The sequence below is a fragment of the Lissotriton helveticus genome, chromosome 3_1 (assembly GCF_964261635.1).
Source record: "Lissotriton helveticus chromosome 3_1, aLisHel1.1, whole genome shotgun sequence".
Lineage (NCBI taxonomy): Eukaryota > Metazoa > Chordata > Amphibia > Caudata > Salamandridae > Lissotriton > Lissotriton helveticus.
Window position 1 is genome coordinate 328,493,687 of NC_136061.1, and position 20,404 is coordinate 328,514,090.

General features: G+C 43.1%; 1 protein-coding gene and 1 long non-coding RNA gene across 14 annotated transcripts in view; both read right to left on the bottom strand.

Annotated features, from left to right (window-relative positions):
* SPATA22 (spermatogenesis associated 22) overlaps window positions 1-20,404 on the bottom strand; it is a 1,667,071-nt gene that overhangs the window by 1,361,835 nt on the left and 284,832 nt on the right. For all 13 annotated transcript variants that reach the window (XM_078679926.1, XM_078679924.1, XM_078679925.1 and 10 more), the window contains one exon: window positions 3,023-3,160. In XM_078679926.1, the coding sequence (XP_078536052.1) occupies window positions 3,023-3,160 (138 nt within the window). The remainder of the gene's footprint in view (window positions 1-3,022; window positions 3,161-20,404) is intronic.
* Window positions 9,427-10,298, bottom strand: LOC144824526 (uncharacterized). Its single transcript, XR_013608999.1, has 3 exons — window positions 10,212-10,298; window positions 10,014-10,106; window positions 9,427-9,782 (listed from the first exon to the last, which is right to left on the bottom strand). It is a non-coding gene; the product is annotated as an uncharacterized LOC144824526 (long non-coding RNA).

The following is a 20,404-nucleotide window of genomic DNA, read 5'->3' on the forward strand; positions in this document are numbered from 1 at the left end:
AAGCAATCACAGACATAGTGGTCTGCTGACCCCAGCAAGCCATTCCCAATGGGGTAGCAAATTGCGCTTGCCTCATCATATTAATGAGGCATGCAATTTGCGACCCCATTGGAAATCACAAACAGTGTCTGAGAAACATTCACTTTTGCGAGACGCAAATTGCGAGACGCAATTCGACCCAATTTGCGACTCACAAAAGTGAATCGTCGTACATCTGACCCTATGTCCCATAGTGCATGGATGAAGCGATCAAGGAGAAAGTATTTTCTGAATGTAGGACGAAGGGAGCGGAAGACAACGTGCACTTGTCAAACTCCCCCATATGTTTGGATTTGTGGTCAGGGGGAGTCGTATAGAAGGAATTAGTGTGCACCTTACTGGTGGGTGCCTGAAACACCAAGGGCCATATGTATCATACTTCCGTTTTGCAAATTCCAAATAGAGAATTTTAAGGAATCGCTATTTGGAATTCGCAAAACGGTATGTATGTACAAAATCGCTATTTAATAGCGATTCCCTACCATTCCTAATTTGCGATTAGAAAATTGCTAATCGCAAATTACCCATTCATTTCTATGGGCCAGGAGGACCATAGGAATGAAGGGGCAATTTGTGATTTGCAATTTGCTAATCGCAAATTAGGACATTTTTCAAGGGTGCAGGGGTATCTCAAGAACACCCTGCTGCACCCCTGAAAAAGACATTTGGGGGCATATTGCGCACATACATGCCCTAAGGGCATGTATGGGCGTCATATGGCACCTTTTGTTTTTTGGAAAAAAGCTTTTTGAAAAGAATTCGCAAATTACCACCAACTAGAAGTTGGTGGTAATTTGCGAATCCTTAATGGCATTTTTTGAATATTTTTTGTTTGATACATTGCATTTAAGGAATCGCAAGATTTGCGATTCCTTAAGTGCAATCGCAAAATAAGGAATTGCAAATTTTGCTATTCCTTATTTTGCATCAAACATGTTTGATACATACCATTTGTCAAATTAGCATTCGCAAAGGCCGAAATTCGCAGAATTTCGGCCTTTGCGAATGCTAATTAGCTTGATACATATGGCCCCAAGCTCCCTGCTGTTGAATGCTGCATGAGAAATTCAAGGTCACCTGGAGCTTGTATGTGGCGATGAGCAACCTATCTGTTGATTGGAGGGCCAGAACATAGGAATGCCCAAGTGCCCAAGAAAATATCTGTAAGGCCTCGTTACAGGCCAGGAGAGGTTTGTTTGGCGTCTGGCCGGACTGAGGCACCTCCAGAAGAATTCCATAGTCAGAAGATGCAGGTCAACGACTTCTGCAGCCCTTCTGATCACTACTTCCGAAGATTCACTCTCCTCCATGGCAGGACGAGAGGGACAGAATAATCCTGTAACTGGTGATCCATCCAGACTAGTGGCATCCCGTAGGTCTTTATACTGTCCTCATCACATTGTGGGAGAAAGTCAACCCAATGGTCTATGAAATTCTGGCTTTTGTCTGAATCTGAGCCAAAAGTTCAAGGTAATGTTTGTACAGTAAAGGCAATGTGTCAGAGTGGGAAACATTGTCAAAAGGGTGTGGCCAATAGACTTAGAGCATGGTCTCCGCCAATGTCAGGAAAGATTTAGCTCAGAGCCAGAGACCACTATAAGTTGTGGATCTGGTGTCGCTGCTAGTGTTAATGTCCAAGGAACTGGTGCAGTGTGTGGCTTCGGGACTAATGTTGGGCCGAAGCTAATACAGAACCTGAGGCAAATCTGAGAAGAACTGATGACGACACAGAAGATGAACCTGCTTATGGGAGTTTGACAGGGAACCTCAGCGGGTCCTTGGAACAAGAACGTGCACCACAGCGATGTGGAAGCATGCTGAAAATGCACTGCATAACCTCCATAAATGCAGGCAGACTGGAAAAGTTTGGGTGCATCGAGACCAGACTCGGAATCAGCTCCTCAGAAGTGCAGGAGCTAGACCAGATGTCATATTAATACCCTCGCATCTTCTCAGAAGACAGAGAAATGGTGGGGGAGGGGTCAGTTATCGCTTGGACTACAAGTTAGTTCTCTTTAATTTACCCGAAGACTTAAGCAATGACTGACATCTGCCAAGGGACCTGGACCTTCCTCTCATCTTCAAGCAGTCAGAGCACAGAGTCTTGCTTTGTTTTGCAATGTAGAGCTTCACTTTGGTATCCCATAAAGCCTTCGGGATAATTCTCTCAGGTTCTGCAGTTATGTTTCTGACCCCAAGCACCAGAGGCATACCTGGTGTAGGGACCTGTCACAGGCACTTGCTCTGAAACAGTCCCTACAATGAGTAAAACCTGTTGTTAGAGATGGGGACATTTCCCTTGCACACTTTGCAAAACATTTGAGAATAAATCGAAATGAATTAGAGTGCTGAATCTATGTCTGCAGGCACAGAAAGAAGGGACTTGGCAGACTGCATGGGTGGAACTTATATACATTTCCAATTGTCATTTCCAGACCAGAACTAAGTAGGTGCAGAGGGGCTTGGCACCACCTTCTGGTGCGCACGACTACTCCTTTTCAGTTTATCTGGATCCAGTATGACATCTGGGGAATATTCACGAGGTGCGGAATCTGCTGGTAGAAGTATCAAAACTGGTATTTCAGCAGGCTAGACACCTCGTCTCGAGTTGCAAAAGGGTCCTTCAGTCGAGTCGATAAGGTAACCCAACGACTGACAAAAGGCTAGAATCAGGGAGAATAGATCTCAGCTGGGGGTTGGGAAGATGTGCCGGATATGGAATGTGTGTTATATTTTTCTTACAATTTCCAGAATTAAAGCAAATTAGATGGTACCCGTACCTATGCCTTCAAAGAGAATTGCCTTCTGTAATGAACCTAGGAATACATACTCCATACATCACAGACTTTTGACTCCCCATGGTAGAGGACAGAAAAAATCAAATCCTTCAACCAAAAACTACAATTAAAACCCTAATTGTTGAGTTTAGGTTAAATCTGTAAAAAAGCAAGCATTTAAATAGTTATTGTCAATGAACACTCACCTTCTGACAAAGGAGAAAAATCAAAATGATCATAGAAATTGTCCATACTTTTGGTACTTGGCTCATTTTTCTGAGGATTTGAAGTTAGTGGCTGCCTATTTCTCTTTTTCTGGTTGAACAGTGGCACAGGTAAATAACCTAAAAAAATGACAGAACAGGATCATAAGAATGATAAGCCTGAAGGTAGATGCTTTACTGTATCATAATAATTTGTGCCACTTTGTGGATCCTAGCACCATCAACCTACTTTTCTTAAATTTGAAGGAATCTGGTAACGCCTTGCTCAAGCACGGTACCATAATGCTGGTGCCACTTCCTGGCTGTGATTAGAAGCAATGTTATTGAGACTGTCTCAGACTAAATAATTCAATATACTTTAGGAGGCTCCCTGTGCCATTTCTGAGACAAGGAAGCACTAACGACGCTGAAAAGCTATCAAAATATCATAAAATGTAAATGTTCCTAACCACTTCAAGTAACAGTTATAATTCTGCTAACTAGACAGAGAAGAAGCTTATGCTATCTCAGGGTCTCAGTGTTACGATTTTACTTGAATACACATCAAATCAGAAATCCTAGGAAAACCAGTTCCAAGAACTAAAATCATGTTACACTAAAAAGACCCTGGAGCCCACTCAAAAACTGCATTTTTTCGTACATTTAACGTGGTACTAAAGTACTACAACATGCCATTCACAAATCTACGAGTGCAAATCTCCACCACTCATCTTTTCTTTGACGAGATCCTCAATTATGTAAACTTACTACTTAGGGCCCGATTCCGATCTGGGTCGGACAGCCCTCCGAGAGCTGTCTGTGGCCTTACCTTCCAACCTACTGGTTCCGGGAGCCGTTCCGTCCGGACGAGTAAGTACGATGTGCAAATGTGCCCAAATTCCGAACGTACGCTCAGAATCAAGCAACAGTTTCCGTACGAGCTGGAACCAGAAAAGCTGAAATGGAGTAGTCCGGAAGCATTTACACAGCAGTTTGCGGCTGGGCAAGTACAATGCGTACTTCCTACACGCCGAACAGGTCGCCACTTATAGCATGTTCCAGCATCCAGAACAGCAGTCTCTCCGCGTCGAATTGCATCACAACACGATCCATGTCTACGAGATGAACAACCCATATATCCGATCGCGCATGTCATCCCGGTACTGTACTTTTATGATCGAAACAACAACAGGAATTGACTCTCACCCCACAGATGGTCAGTACGCCACCCATAGGGGGTAGATAGCTATAACTGCCAGCAGTCTCAACCTATAGGGAGGGTGGATGCCTATCACTACCAGCAGCCTCAAACAATAGGGGGGTGGATGACTAACACTAACAGCATTACTTAACCCATAGGGGGTGGATGGCTATCACTACCAACATTGTCTAGCCCATGGGGGGTGAGGGGGGTTGGCCAACACTGCCAGCAGTCTCAACTTATAGGGGGGTGGATGCCTTTCACTACCAGCAGCCTCAACCTATAAGCGGGTGGATACCTATCACTACCAGCATTATTATTATTATTATTATTATTATTATTAAAATTTTATAGAGCGCGTAGTCACCCGAGGGTATCCCAGCGCTAAGATCCAAGCACCTGTGAGTCAGAGGGAGGGCAGCGAGGGGGGGGGGGGGCAAAATGGGGGAGTCAGAGTTTAGGGAAAAAGATGGGTTTTTAGCCGCTTCCTGAAACGTAAGTAGTTTGATTCTGTTCTCAGGTTGCGGGGAAGAGCGTTCCAGAGGCGTGCGGTGTGAACCGAGAAGCGCCTTCCGCCCGAACGTGCCTTCTTGACTCTGGGAATGATAATGAGGCACTCATGATCAGATCGGAGGGATCTTGGGGCTTTGTATGGTCTGATAAATTTTCTTAAAATAGGGGGGCCTTTGTTTTGAAGTAGTCTATGGGCCAGACAGAGGGCCTTGAACTTCACTCGCTCCCTAACCGGGAGCCAATGGAGAAGCTTCAAGGCTGGTTTGGCCGAAGTTCTGGCCGGAGTATTGGTGAGGATTCGGGCAGCTGAGTTTTGGATTCTTTGTAGCTTGTTCAGAGTTGCTTCAGGGGCGCCTAGGTAGATGGAGTTGCTGTAGTCTAGCCTAGATAGTATTAGGCCTTGGATTAAAAGTTTTTGAGAGGTGGGAGGGAGTAGGGGCAAAATCTTTCTCATTGATTTGAGAAGGCCAAAGCAAGTCCCGGCTACTTTTTTTGCTTGTGTGGTAAAAGTTAAGTCGGTTTCAAGCCATACACCCAAGCTTTTTACCTCGGGTTTCGGGTCTGGGGGGGGGGGGGCCCAGGCAGGATGGCCAGATGTTCTGTGGGAGGGAGAGCCCTCTCTGACCAGGGAGGAGAATGTCAGTTTTTGAGCCGTTTAGTTTTAAAGCTGAGCTATTCATCCAACCTTGTATCTGCGTCAGACAGTTGTATAAGTCCGCAGGTTGTTGGCTTGGGTGAGATAAGGCCACCACTAATTGGGTGTCATCAGCATAGCTGACGATACTCATTCCAAAAGGGTTGACAACCTCCTCCAATGGGGACATATAGATATTGAATAAAGTAGGGCTCAGAGAGGAGCCCTGAGGTACGCCACATTGGAGGGGTGTTTCGGAGGAGCAGGCATTATTCTCTCAGATCTGGAAGGAGCGTTGGCCCAGAAAAGACGAAAGCCAAGATAGTGCGGTACCTTCCACACCGACCCTCCTAAGCCGATGGATAAGGATCTGGTGGTTGACGGTGTCGAAGGCCGCACTAAGGTCGAGGAGGATCACTGCCACTGATCCCCCTGCATCCAAAATTGCTCTGGCCTCCTCCACCGCCGCAAGGAGGGCGATGTCCGTGCCCTGCCCTGGGCGGAAACCTGTCTGTGAGCTTTTTAGTCGATCATTGGTTTCCAGAAATTGTGATAGTTTCCTATTCACAAGTTTTTCGGCGATCTTGCTAGTCCCAGGGAGGAGAGAGATTGGCCTGTAGTTGGCTAGATCCACAGGATCCAAAGATGGTTTCTTCAATAGGGCCTTGACGACTGCCGCCTTCCAACTGGGTGGAACGACTCCCTGCTGTAATGAGGCGTTGATGAGATGGGTAAGGGGGGGAACTTAGGGGGTAGATGGCTATCAATACCAGCAGTCTCAACCCATAGGGGGTGGATGGCTATCACTCCCAGCACTGTCCAGCCCATAGGGGACTTCATGGCTATCACTGCCATCACTCCCTAATCATAGGGGTGGGGGGTCCCATCACTACCAGTAGTAATAGTAAGTAAGGTTTTATTGATTGATTAATTAAAATCTTTACAAAAAAGACAATTGCTCCATTAAAATAATAGTAAATCATTAAAATTACATTTTAGAATAACAGTAAATCTTAAAATTGTGGACATTCTTTAAAAACTACTTAAAAAGCAAATTCATATGTTCAGAACTAGGGAAAATATATGATCATTGTAATTTCAAAATAGCATATTATTCCAATTTTTTCCATACTATTGTTAAAAATGTTGTCAGGGCAGAGTTAATGGATAGATCGTCTGAGCAAAGGCATCGAATCAAAGCTTGTTTACATGTCCTTATCCCTCTCTCATTGAATACCCTTTTTAGTATTGTTAGTCTTTCATTTCTCAGTTCTGGACAGAGGCATAAGAAATGTATTATATTTTCCCCACCAAATTTACACAACCTGCATATTTTGTTATTATCGAGTTTTTTCCATGGTGGTGCGTGGGCTTCACCCGGCCATACTCCAAATCGTGCTTTGATGAAAAGCTGTTTACTTTTCAGCGACCATGCCGTGTCCAAATATTGTTGTGGCCTCTTTTTCGTATAGCCATTTATTATGGACCACGCATGTTTCCTTTTGACAAAGGTAGCTTTGTCACTTATCATTGATAGGTAATCAGTTGTTTTATTCACAGCTTTTTTGAAAGATTCCTGTGTTATAGGAGACGTCCAAATTCCTCTAACCTCAAATTCTTCCAGAGCCATGTCCAGGTATTTCCAGGCTGGTGATTTATTGTTTCCTTCAATTTCTTTCCATAAAAGCTGAGAAATTAGGTTCTCCTTATCATTTTTTATTCTGTTCCGTACTTTAATAGCATTACCCTTTCGTGCGATCAGCTGGTTATTCAGACCGAATTCCAGCCTGATCTGGGCTTGTGAAGCATTTTTTGGAAGACGGAAAAGGGATTTAAAAGTTTTTGAAATAGCGTTATTAATGATCATTGCATCTTTCCCATTTAGGGCCTCGCTGCCATAAGTTAGAGATGGTAATAATTTAGCTGATATCACCTTAAGGAGAGGTTGATAGGTTAGGTTACTCGTTGACTTTTTGATGATCCCAAATGCAGCTGTTAGGGCATTTGCTTTCCTAGTGATATCAAGTTTTTGGGGGGTAAAGTTGCCGTTGTCATTAAATATGACTCCCAAATATCTATAGGTTTCAACTTGTTCCATGTTCTCCTTCCCCAGAAACCATTTTGATTTATATTTCCGTCTTGAATTTTTTGTAATAACCATAACTTTAGATTTGGTTTCATTTATTACCATATTATTTTCTGTGGCATATTCCATTGTACAAGTTATTAAGCGTTGTAATCCCACCTTTGTGTAACTTAAAAGAATGACATCATCTGCATAAAGTAGATTTGATATGGTTTTATCGGCAAGCTTAGGCGAGTGAGCATTTGTGTCATTCAAGGCCTCAGTCAGATCGGCTAAAAACAGGTTAAATAGTAGAGGAGCCAATACGCACCCTTGCTTCAGGCCTCCTAACGTAGGTATTTCCCTAGTTAGTGACTGACCATTACCGATACGTACTCTAGCCCAAGTATGTGTATGTAGCAGACGGATCAGGTGAAGTAAAAAAGGGGGAATCCCTTGTAGGCATAGTTTTTGCCACAAACGTTCTCTGTCCACACACTCAAACGCTGATTTAAAGTCGATAAAGCATAGGTACAGAGGTTGCCTTTTTGTAATTGCCTTGTCGATTAGGACGGATAGAGCTAAGATGTTAGTAGCTGTTCCTAGACCTTTTATAAAGCCAGTTTGATTAGGTGGAAGAATGCAGTTGTCCTTTGCCCAGTCTGATAGTTTTGTTAGCAAGATCCCTGCAAAAAGTTTTGCGTCGGTATCCTGTAGGGTTATTAATCGGTAATTTCCAGGCAATGCCCAATCTCCCTTTTTATAGATCGGGGATATTAGGGACCCTCTCCAGGTTTCAGGTATCCTCCCTTTCCGGACTACTTCTTTAAAAACCCTAACAAGATATTCTGCCCATGTGTCTGGGTCCTCCTTATACAGGGCAAAAGGAATACCATTTGGGCCCGGTGCTCCATCTTTCTGTTTTTTTATTTGCTTGGCAATTTGTTCTTTAGTAATATCAAGATAATTATCTTGCTGAGGATTTAAAGTACCTTTCCATATATATTCATCTTTGGTTCCAATTTCCGTAGGTTCCGAATTTAGGTGGTGCCCCAGAAATTTCACCCATTCCGTCTCAGTCAGTACTGATGAAACTATAGGTTTATCAGGTCTTGTTAAGTTATTTATCATCTTCCAAAACTCCCTTGAGTTTCCTTGATTACTGGCATAAAAAATTCTGGTCCAGCGTTCGTTATTAGCTGCGTTTTTTTCGTTCCAGATTAATTTCCTTAATTTTTGATTCAAGTCCTTTAGTTCAGCTTTTGTATCTTCTTTATTCGGGAGTTTTGTCAGCTCTTTCCTCAGTTTGTTTCGTGTCCGTTTTAGTTTTTGTACTGCATACGGAAGGTTAATGTGGGTTTCTTTTTTTTGTATCCGAGTTACATATCTATTACAAGGGTTATTATGGATCGCATTCTGGTTAGGTAGGTTGGATATAAAGCTAACCCATTGGTCAATTATTGATGTAGCGGATATTTCTTGGAGACATTCACTAGCCAGTTTTAGTGCAGAGACATTGGTCAGTCGTTTATTCTTTGATTTCCAATTTAATTTCCGGAAGTTGATGGTATCAATTTGACCTTGAGTTGTTAAATAGGATTGATATTTTATATTCTTAAATGATGTGGTTATTATTTGCTGACTGTGGTCACTCTCTGGGACCCTCTTTAAACAATACGTAGTACAGTTATTAAAGATATTAAACGATGCCAAGGTATAATCAATTCGAGATTTCACATTTTGGGTATAGAAAGACCATGCTGGAGGAGAATCAGTTGGGAATCTACCATTGAGTATTCGTAGTCCCAAAGCTTCCATATCCTTCACTAAATTTAGACCTAATCAATTTTGTCTCGGTTTGGGTTTGGTCTCTGTTACTTGAGCTGGAATTAGCCATTGGTGATCTTGGGACTGTTTTCAACCAAATGGAGGATCCCCTAATAGTGAATGTCAGGGAGGGGGAGATAAAGTAACCAAACAGAAGTCCCTATGTTTAAAAGCAGCTTTAGATTGCTGAAGGAATAATCATACAAGGGGTTTCTTAAGGAGAGTTAGATCTGGGGCACACATGGCAGAGAGCCAAACGAAGTAAGCATTTAAACACTACAATATGATCAAGAGATAAGTATCAACAAAGAGATAAAAATTAATTCGAAATTTATTTGGACCTCCCAAATGGGTTACAATCTAAAAAATAATTAAAAACAACTAAGACAACCTTTCCGTAAAAGGATTGCAATTACAAATTAAAACAAACAAATGCAGTATGCAAAAACAAGTCGACGCGGCGTTTCGGTGGCTATCAATCTTTGCACCTTCCTCAGGACAAGCATACAATTTTTCACAGAATCTATAAGTCAAACAACAAGAATTTTAGTACCATGTTATCTATTACGCTCAAAATAGTACAGTTGGCTTACTCTTTTTTACTAATACAACAATCTTAAACCCCCTTCACCCTCTTATTTCTTATTTTAGGTAGTGTCTCTAGATGTTATCTAAACTATTTTCTCCAACCCCACTCTTTCATTTCAGAAAGAAAGTTGCATCATGTGGCTATTGAATATAGACAATCTGGTACCTGCAATATAGTTCCAGAATCAAGTTTGATTGGCATGTATCAATTACTCTCAGCATAGACCAGGAAATTGATGATTTGGGTCACGCTGGGAAGCTATAAGAATGATAAATCATTTATTGTAGCTCGATATCCATCAGGCATTTGGGTTTTAAACTATTAGTTCCACCATTGTATCCATGCTATGAGACAATCAATTACCTTTAAATATTGCCTCCACGTTTTCTATTTGCACGAAGGAACCACCGTTTATTGTGAACTTAGATCGTTCCGTTTGGTCAAGGGTCCTATCGGGAAAATACAATGATCCTTAATATTTATTAAGGTATATCGGTCGAACAGTATTTCATAGGGGCATTTATTTGTCCGCAGTGTACTCACCAACAGATAATGTTTCACGTTGGCACGGTGTTCTTTAGATTGTGTACTTCCACTCTGTGGTTCTATTAGTCAGAATACCAGTATCTGGGAAAATAAAATTAGATTCAACCAGATAGGAAAAACGAAAGTTCCGATCTTTCCACACAACGTGCATCCATGAGCTCGTCATTCAGATTCTGTCTTAAGTTGTTATTTAGAGAAATGGGATCATGTCATCCGAGTTATATTTATTTTAATCACCTGCTAACTCACAATATGGGGTTTCCTTGCAACCTTATTGCCCCTTGTTGGAACTATATTGCAGGTACCAGATTGTCTATATTCAATAGCCACATGATGCAACTTTCTTTCTGAAATGAAAGAGTGGGGTTGGAGAAAATAGTTTAGATAACATCTAGAGACACTACCTAAAATAAGAAATAAGAGGGTGAAGGGGGTTTAAGATTGTTGTATTAGTAAAAAAGAGTAAGCCAACTGTACTATTTTGAGCGTAATAGATAACATGGTACTAAAATTCTTGTTGTTTGACTTATAGATTCTGTGAAAAAGTGTATGCTTGTCCTGAGGAAGGTGCAAAGATTGATAGCCACCGAAACGCCGCGTCGACTTGTTTTTGCATACTGCATTTGTTTGTTTTAATTTGTAATTGCAATCCTTTTACGGAAAGGTTGTCTTAGTTGTTTTTAATTATTTTTTAGATTGTAACCCATTTGGGAGGTCCAAATAAATTTCGAATTAATTTTTATCTCTTTGTTGATACTTATCTCTTGATCATATTGTAGTGTTTAAATGCTTACTTCGTTTGGCTCTCTGCCATGTGTGCCCCAGATCTAACTCTCCTTAAGAAACCCCTTGTATGATTATTCCTTCAGCAATCTAAAGCTGCTTTTAAACATAGGATCTTGGGACTGTGTCACATCATCTCTTGTAAATTGAAATCTCCAGTAATAATAAAATCCATAAGTGGGTCCTCTATCCTTTGCTCTACTACGTAACTGGAGAGAGTATCACACATTGTCTTCCTAGAGTTATATGTTGGCGGAATGTATACATTGACCAATTTTAACATTTTGACTTGGTTATATATCTTGTATTTTAACAGCACAGTCTGGATATTGCAATTGTTTGTAACCAATTGGATATGTTCTGCATTTAAGTCAATTGAAATGAATATTGCCAGGCCGCCGCATGGGCGACCATAATTGCTTTGCTTAATTGCAGGTTCAAAGTATCCTTTATATCCATGAATAACAAACGGAGATATTGCCCAGGTCTCTTGCAATAATATTATTTGATAACTTTTTAGTACTTTGGATATACGCTCCAGCTTTTTGCCTATCCCGTTTATATTCCAAGAGCAAATTGTTACAGTATCTCTACCATCATTTAAGTTTTTCACTGTTGTTTTTTGATTTGCTTGTCATTGATTCTCATTTCCATGTAAGGCCATCGTAATCCATGTCTCATTTATTCCGTTTTCCCTTTCCCCCCTTTTGGTGCCCAATGCACTTGCAAGGCTTTGATCTATTTTTTGTATTGGATTTTTTAGTACAGAAAAGGGTTGTAGCCCTTTTTTTTCTTCCTCAAAGATTGGCTTATTTTTTGCTTTAATAAACGGTGTAGGGTATTCCTTAGGGGCAACTTTACTGACCACTATTCCCCAACTACGAAAAGTATGTTCTTCCTTCATGATTTGGTCAGCTACAGAAGGAGGTGTTACTGTCATTAATGTTAATGGCAGTAAACCTTCTGGGTTTTGTAAAAAGCCAACACATTCAATTGCACTAGTTGTCAGATTTGCTAGAGATGGGACAGATTTAAATAGGCACAAAAGATTGCCTCTGTTTAGTATATCTTGACGTCCCCTAGACTCATATACAGGTTTGAAGATAATTTGTTCCGTCCGTTGATTTACCAGGACCATTTCGCTGCTATTAGTTTGAAGTTGATTAACTATGTTTATCATTCGTTTATTGTTACCACTTCTAACTATTATTATTTGATCCAGATTTTTTATTAGAGTTAAACACTCTTCTTCATCTTTTGCATCAGATAGTTTTCCTAGTTCGCCGGTTGGTGGATGGTTTACGTGTATTTCCTCATTACAATTTAGGTTTGTTATTTGTTGTTCCCCAATGTCAGCATACAGTATGCCTTGATTCTTTTTTTCTACTTCAGCTTGATTTATTTCCGATTTTGTAGAACTAATTATATGGTCTCTTTTTGGATGTATTCCATTAAGGCTATCCTTCTTGGGGATGTCTTCAATGCTGCCAGTTCTAGACTTATGACCAATGGGCTCCCTTAATAGGAAAATGTTCCCGACATCAGACGCTTTATCAAGTGTTTTATCATCTATATCACTTTCATTTACTTTTGCTTTTGCAGTCTTCTTTTCCTGGCTATTTTTTGAATTTGTATGATTCCCGTGTTGCATAAAGATATCAAAATACTTAGTTTGAGTTTCAATGGGTTTTATTGATGTGTTGTTACCTCTATCGATTTTAACTCCAGTTACTTCTTTTAAGGGTAACTTCCCCTTATTGATCCCATTGTAACTTATTTCCTCATACAATTCTGGATTTTTTTGATCCTGCACCCTTGCTTTATTACGTGCTTTGCGTAGTTTTTTCTTATGCCTTTTTGTCATTGTAAATGGTATAGGTACAAGATCAGTTTCGTCCTCATCTTCCTTTACATCCTTTTCATCCTTTTCCGCATTTTTCTTTTCCACTACTTGATTGATTGGTTTCTCCTTTATGGCAGGAATGACGTCCTGTCCAATATTTTGTAATGTTGGAGCGGATGATCGATTTTTAATATCTAAGTCACAATGGGCTGGTGGGGAATCCGATTTTGTATGCTTGTTTTCCGTTGTGGGACAAGAACCTTCTTTGTCAGCTGATTTTCTACTCTCCTCCCTATGGAGACTTATCTTAACATCCTCCAGTATGGTACTAATAATTTCCGGTATTGATGTTAGTTTATTAATTATCGGAACACAAGCACATTCTATGTAAGAGGTTGATGGATCTGCTTGAACTCTAGTTATCAGGCAATTAAGGTCAGCTAGTTTAAGATCTATACCAGCGACTGCTTTTGCCATTGTTCCTAATATTTCAATTTGTATGTCCATTTTATTTGACTGGAGTGCCAATGCTTCTAGGGTGAGTGTTGATGTTTGATAAAAGATATCCCAGATAGAGCCCAAATCCTGATTTTCTATAGTTTTAGTGTTTTCATTCACCCGTGATTCTTGTTTTGAACAAGGGGAATTTTTTCGGTTGGATTTGTTATAGCCATCAGATTGTACTAAGTGTTCTGCTTCCGAGTCCCGTCTTAGTTGGATTTCTGTAGGTTGTATTATTTCTGTGCCCAGACTTGCTTTATCAGATTGTATAACCTGGTTAGTATCCGGGTTAGTAGGCAATAATTTCACCACTTCTTTCTCCTGGGTGCTCTGATCGTTGGAGATATTTTGAAAATGTATAGCTTCGAGATTTGCTGAAGGTATGGCTATATCCGACATGGAAAAATGCAGATTCTTTTTTTATTAATTGGACTTCCAGGACGGAGACGGAGTCCGATACATTTTGGTTGTCTGTTGTCAATACTAAATTGTGAGTGGACTTTTTCCTTATTTCCACGTTTACCTCTATTGGCAGACTTAATGGCTTAGTTATTGTTCCAAATTCCGTTGTCAATTTTTCGTGTGAGATAGATGTTTTTTGGTGCTCTAGAGTATTCCCTTCATCAAGGTCACTTATGCATTTTATATCCTGGTTAATAACTTGCATAAAGGTTTCATTTGTTAACATCACTGATTTATAAGACTCATTTTCTCCATTTGTTATTGATTCCTTAGAGCTCTGGAGATCTTGATTTTGTCTGGATTGTCGAATCATTCCCTTCTGGGTACTAATGGGCTTAATAGGTGTCTGTAGATTACCTACTTGTGGATCACTTTGTATTGACATTAAAACCCCTGTTGGATCTTTTAGAAAATCAAATTTTTGAGGGATTTTTGTACTTTTCTGAAACATCCTTGCAATTGGAGATATAAGCGTCTGATTTGACTCCTTTGGTTGTGCCTTTGTTTTTTTTAATATGTTTAATACTTTAGATTTACGTGCCCTTCGCACAGGAGGACCCAGTGGCCTTTCTTTCCCTGAGCACATTGTTTGTTATCTTTATTTGCCTTTATTTACCTTTATTTATCTTGCTTATATTAGAAGTATCCGACCTTTGCTGACTTACTATTCACTGCTGGATCATGAGCTCGCCTCCACCTTTGCTGCACTGCACGTTGGAAGACCAATCAAGCACAGGCTCCACACACGACCGCCGTCCACCTCCCGACCCGTCCTTCCCAGGCCCGCAAAAACCACATGCACCACACGCCAGAAGCGCCAAAGCGCCGGTACCAGAACGGAGCAACAAGGTGTCGTGGCGCGGTGTACCAGGTAGCAGGGCAGACAGCAGGACAGCAGGAAGAAAGGCGACAGCCTTCAGAAGGTAAACAGTGGCTTCAGGTAAATGGAGAGCGGGGGAGGAACTCAATCCAGCAAAACCGGCAGACCAAACCAAATCCAAATCCAAATGCCTGCAAATGCCTGCAACTGTAGCAGGCAGCAGGCAAAGAGTCCGCAATTCTGCAATCTTCAATCTTCAATCAGTAGCTTTAATCAATGGTTCGAGGCCATACACCACTCTGTAATCCTTAGCCTGAACTTTTGAGTGTTTTGAAGAGTGTTAGAGTACCTCGCCACACTCACCACACTCAGCAGGCGTTCTGGCCCCCTCCGTATCGTGCAGCGGCTCGCAGACCTTCTATCAATAATGAGGGGTGGGGGGCCAGCAGGCCAGCAAAGCCAGGCCGACCAGGCAGGGAGGGAGGGCGCCAAACAGAAGACCAAGGCAACAGGTCCCAATCAGGTCCCAATCTCCCAATCCAGGCTTGCCGTTTCCGTGTCTCAGCCGCCCTCGGCTCTCGGCAGTTACCCCTGCTGCGACGGCTTAGCGGCAGCGGTGGCGTTGTTGTCCCCAGCGTTCAGCGTTCGATAATTACGCCCAACCGCACCGCAGCCCGCAGCCCGCAGCCAGCTCTGCTCTGCTCTGCTCCTCGCTCCTCGGCGTCTCGGCTGACTGAAAAACGAGGAGTAGTCCCTACTCATAGGGTGGGGATGGCTAACACTACCAGCACTCCCTAATCATAGGGGGGTGGGGGTACCATCACCTCCAGTAGTCCCTACTCATAGGGTGGGGGATGGCTAACACTACCGGCACTCCGTAATCATAGGGGGGGAGGTACCATCACAACCAGTAGTCCTTACTCATAGGGTGGGGGATGGCTAACACTACCAGCACTCCATAATCATAGTGGGGTACCATCACAACCTGTAGTCCCTACTCCTAGGGTGGGGAATGGCTAACACTACCAGTAGTCCACACCCATAGGGGATGTATGTCCGCCACTCCCAGCATTGTCCAGCCCATAGGGGGCTTGATGGATATCACTGCCAGCTCCCCCTAATCCTAGGGGGGTAACATCACTACCAGCAGTCCCTACTTCTAGGGGGTGATGGCTAACACCATTAGAATTTCCACACATTGGAGTTGTAGGCCAAATACGCCCCCCCCCCTACCATCATGGTAAGATTGTGTATTGTGTGGGAACTGCCTGCAACAGTGACACTGAAAGAAACACATACTGTAACTCCCATCACAGTTGTGACCAAAAGGTGAATGTGGGGTTCAAACCCCAAGCAAGTTGAGTAAAATTGTGTCAATGGGGTTCAACCCCTCGCACTACAGTGACCAAAATGTGAATGTGGGGTCAAAAACCCCAGCAAATGTGGTACATTGTGGGCATGGTGTTTAACACCCCCTCACTACAGTGACCAAAAGGTGATTGCAGGCCCAAATTCACCCACATCTGCAAACCACCATGTATGATTCCTGGTTGTAACACCACAAGCAATGTAGTGGCAATCTAGTGGTTGTGTTGCAAACAAACATTGATCTGGAAGATTTCTGTGTCGACTAACATTTACTAAACATCCTCTGCCATGTGCAGAGAAGCATCGCACATGGGGGCTGACAATGCCTCCAATGGACAATTACACAATGTAAGTAGTGACCATCATAATGCATACACACATATGCACACAAACAGACACACATACTAAGGAATCCTATGCAGACTGCAGCTTTTTGGTGATCAAGACCCATACCAGGGCAGCAATGGGACACACTAACCATGATGAATGTGCAGACTGATGAGGTAGGAGTCCCAACTTCCAGCCAATGGCCCACTATAGCTGTACCAATGCATGAGTGTAGATGCGCAAACACAACCAGTCAGCCTCACACTGCACATCCAACACAACTTATGTGTCTCAGTGTACCCAGGCTAGTACGATACACATGATATGGGGCTGATCTCCAATGAGACATATGTGTACACAGTGCAATCAGGCATTGTCAGATGAGTGGGTTCACAACAGACTCATGTGACATAAGCTGTCCAGAACACCAACCAACACAGCAAGAGACAGACCCACTCCATCAGTACCCACAAGGACCCTACATTGTGGTGACAGTAGCCTGTATGATAATCCCTCTGTGATGACTAATTTGGATGTAGCTCATACTGTGGAGCACAGACACATGTGCCCACCTTGTCATGTCATGACACACAAACTTCCATCACACTCACACAGAAAACTCACTGGGCATGACCTGTAATTTAAGGTCGCTATGTAGGTAGGGGCCCAGACATGAGACAACTCACATATGCCCTCTCTCAACACCACACACCTTGATCTGCAACAATGTTTATCAGCTAAGCCCACATGGACTGATGACATTGCACATGCACCTATGACAATCCCAGGGGTGGAGGGAGGATCCAAGATGTACAAACACATCACTCATGGCCAGTCAACAACCCTTGTGAATGTTTTCCACACTGCATAGTATTAGTTACATGTGCATGATGTGAAACATATCTGATACTTCGGGATCCCTGTCACAGTCCCAGACCAATGAAGAGCCCTAGGAGACCCACAAAGAACACATGTTGACATCACACAACATTGAAGGCTAGGATCTGAAGCAGTCACACACACAAACACGTGACCCAGTCACAGAAAGACACCACATAGTGAAAACAACCTGATGTGTATGCTCTTACATCAAACAGACCCACGGATTACACCTGAATGCCCAGTAGTCTACCATGCACCTACATCCCAGAAAACCTACTCCAAAGACGTTGGATGAACACAGAACGAATCAGCAAGCATCACAAACAGGAACATATGCAGGGAATATAGGCTGCGTAGAAACAGGGAAGGTTACCCACACAGACATTTTTACTTTTGTTTGTATTTTTTTATTTTATTTGAAAAGTTTTATATAGCGCTGACAAGACCCGGAAGTATCAGGGAGTTTTAAATGAGATTGGACATTGTTACATAGTTTCAGAAGTTACAGTTGCAGTTGTCATTATACCCTTAGGAGAACAACCTGAGCTTACACAATAATATATGACATTAATGCTTAGCATATCCAAGACACATGTCATATGGAGAATGGAAGGTAGTGGAGGAAAGGTAAACATGGGAGAGGAAAGCAGAGTCAGAGATCTGAAGGGGGAAAGTACTCCAGGGGGACAAAGCAGTCGAAGAGAGATACAGATAAAACCGTGAAGAACCATGAAAATCAATGTCCGATGCCCAGCTGGGTAGGTGGCAGCTGAGGGGGTGACCCAGAGCCAAACTCCGCTATAGCTGCATAGGACAGCTTCATCGGGCAGCGACCAAGAGTACTCGGGCTCTGCTGTAAGTACAAAGAGTTATAGTTTCAGCCCCTGGGGAATCGCCATAGTTCCGTAGAAGGCATCAGTTCCGGGTGTTACTGGGAGGGACCATCCACCTCGTCCTCCATCTCGCGCCCAGGTCAGAGGACGTAGGGAGAGATCACTGATGAAGTCAAAGGAAAAAGGATCCCTAGCGACAGAAGTAATGAAACGTCTCACTCAGAGGGGTGTTTTATATGTAGGGGGCCGGTGCGTAGCCGCATCCAATGACTACGATTCATGCTCACATAACACACCACATGGGCCCAGTCAATGTCACGGAAGAACACACTGTCATGAGGAGACTCCACTCATGTGTAAGGCCAGCTGTGTCACACGTTGCCTGTGCAGGGCATAGTCATGTCAGCATAAAACCTAGTCACTGAGACACCAATTACGACACCCTGAAAGCTATGGTCACATCAGCCTGCGTACAGGAGTGACTCTTAAGTTATCTTCACAACATCAAAACACATGTCTAGCAAGTTGCACTGAAGACACACATCACTTGTTCAGCATTGATGTGACAATCTGCATGTCCAGTGTAGATGGTCCCACAGTCTGGAAAAAGTACAATGTGCATAAATCGGAGACCAACATATGTGCAACAGTGTAAGCCAAATATGTGAAGTTGTGAAAAGAAGGTGACACTCACTGTGCCAAGTAATTGGGATCATGACTACCTCAATTTGCAGCAAAGGATGACATGGCTACATACTGTAATAGGACACATATACCATGGACCACATGCAGACCATCCTATCACTAAATCACTTATTTTCAACAAACACAATAACAACAGCAACCTAATGACACTCATCAGAAACATCATGTACATTAAATGCAAAATTAGCAATAAACAAAATTTAGCTTTATTCAGCTTTCGAAAAATTAACTCTTAGATATGATGATTAATCAAAATGCCAATGGCCAGTCCACTGCAATTGTCCAGTTTTGTGTGAGATATGACTACTCTTCACATATTGCTTGGCTGTACTGCTACAGCCAGGGGACATCTCCCCTTGGAGGGGAATACATAGGGGCAGTCCAGGCACTACAGGGGCAGGATCAGGGGATAGCAGTAGGGGGCAGGGTAGATGTGGTGGGTGCAGGAGTGTCAGTGGCAACTGCAGTGGATGTGTCTTATACAGTGGGCGCCGTCACCACCTCCGTGCCCAAGTCAGACGGAGTGGACGGGGTCTCCACTGCAGTGCCAATGTCCAAAGGTGTTGTCTGGGGTTCAGATGAAGTGTGAGGGTCAGATGGGGCACACAGTCTCCACAGAAGTCGTAGGAACAGGTTGAGGGGGTGAGGTTGGGGTGGAAGTGCATGTGAAAGGCGGAGGACCTAATCAATTTGGGGATGTTGTACCTGTGTGTGGGTGAACCTGGGCAGGGTGTGGCGTGGGAAGTCAAGGAGTGGTGGCCTGGGTGCTGAAGACTGTGTGGTGGGAGTGCAGGATTGTGGTAGGGTCTTGCTCTTCCTGGTCCTGGGTGACTTGCGGGTGGGGGCCTCAGTGCCCCTGCTTACGGAGGATGACAAATGCAAACACAACAGTTGATGGACAGAATGCAGAACAATGTCATACATTCACTCCAGTACAGAGATCTGGGCCTAAATCCATTGTTTTTTTGCTCACCATGCCATTCCAGTTTGAACCCAGCCATATGCAATTCAGTCTTGACCCTGTGCCCCATGGGAACAGTCCAGCCCGAACTGGCAAGCCAGGTCCTCCTTGGACTGGAAACAAGCATCCTAGGACCGGTTTCAGGCTTTCAGCCCTCATCAGCCAGGATAGCTCGATTCCAGTGGCATGGAGAGCACGTGACTCACGTCTGAGCATACCCGTCCCACTCGGGGTGACAAATGCAAAAACAAAAGTTAATGGACAGAATGCAGAAAAATGTCATACATTCACCCCAGTACAGAGATCTGGTCCTAAATCCATAGTTTTTTTGCTCACCAGGCCATTCCAGTTCGAACCCAGCCATATGCAAATCAGTCTTGACCCTGTGCCCCATGGGAACAGTCCAGCCCGAACTGCCAAGCCAGGTCCTCCCTGGACTGGAAACAAGCATCTTAAGACCGGCTTCGGGCTTTCAGCCTTCATCAGCCAGGATAGCTTGATTCCAGTGGCATGGAGAGCACGGCA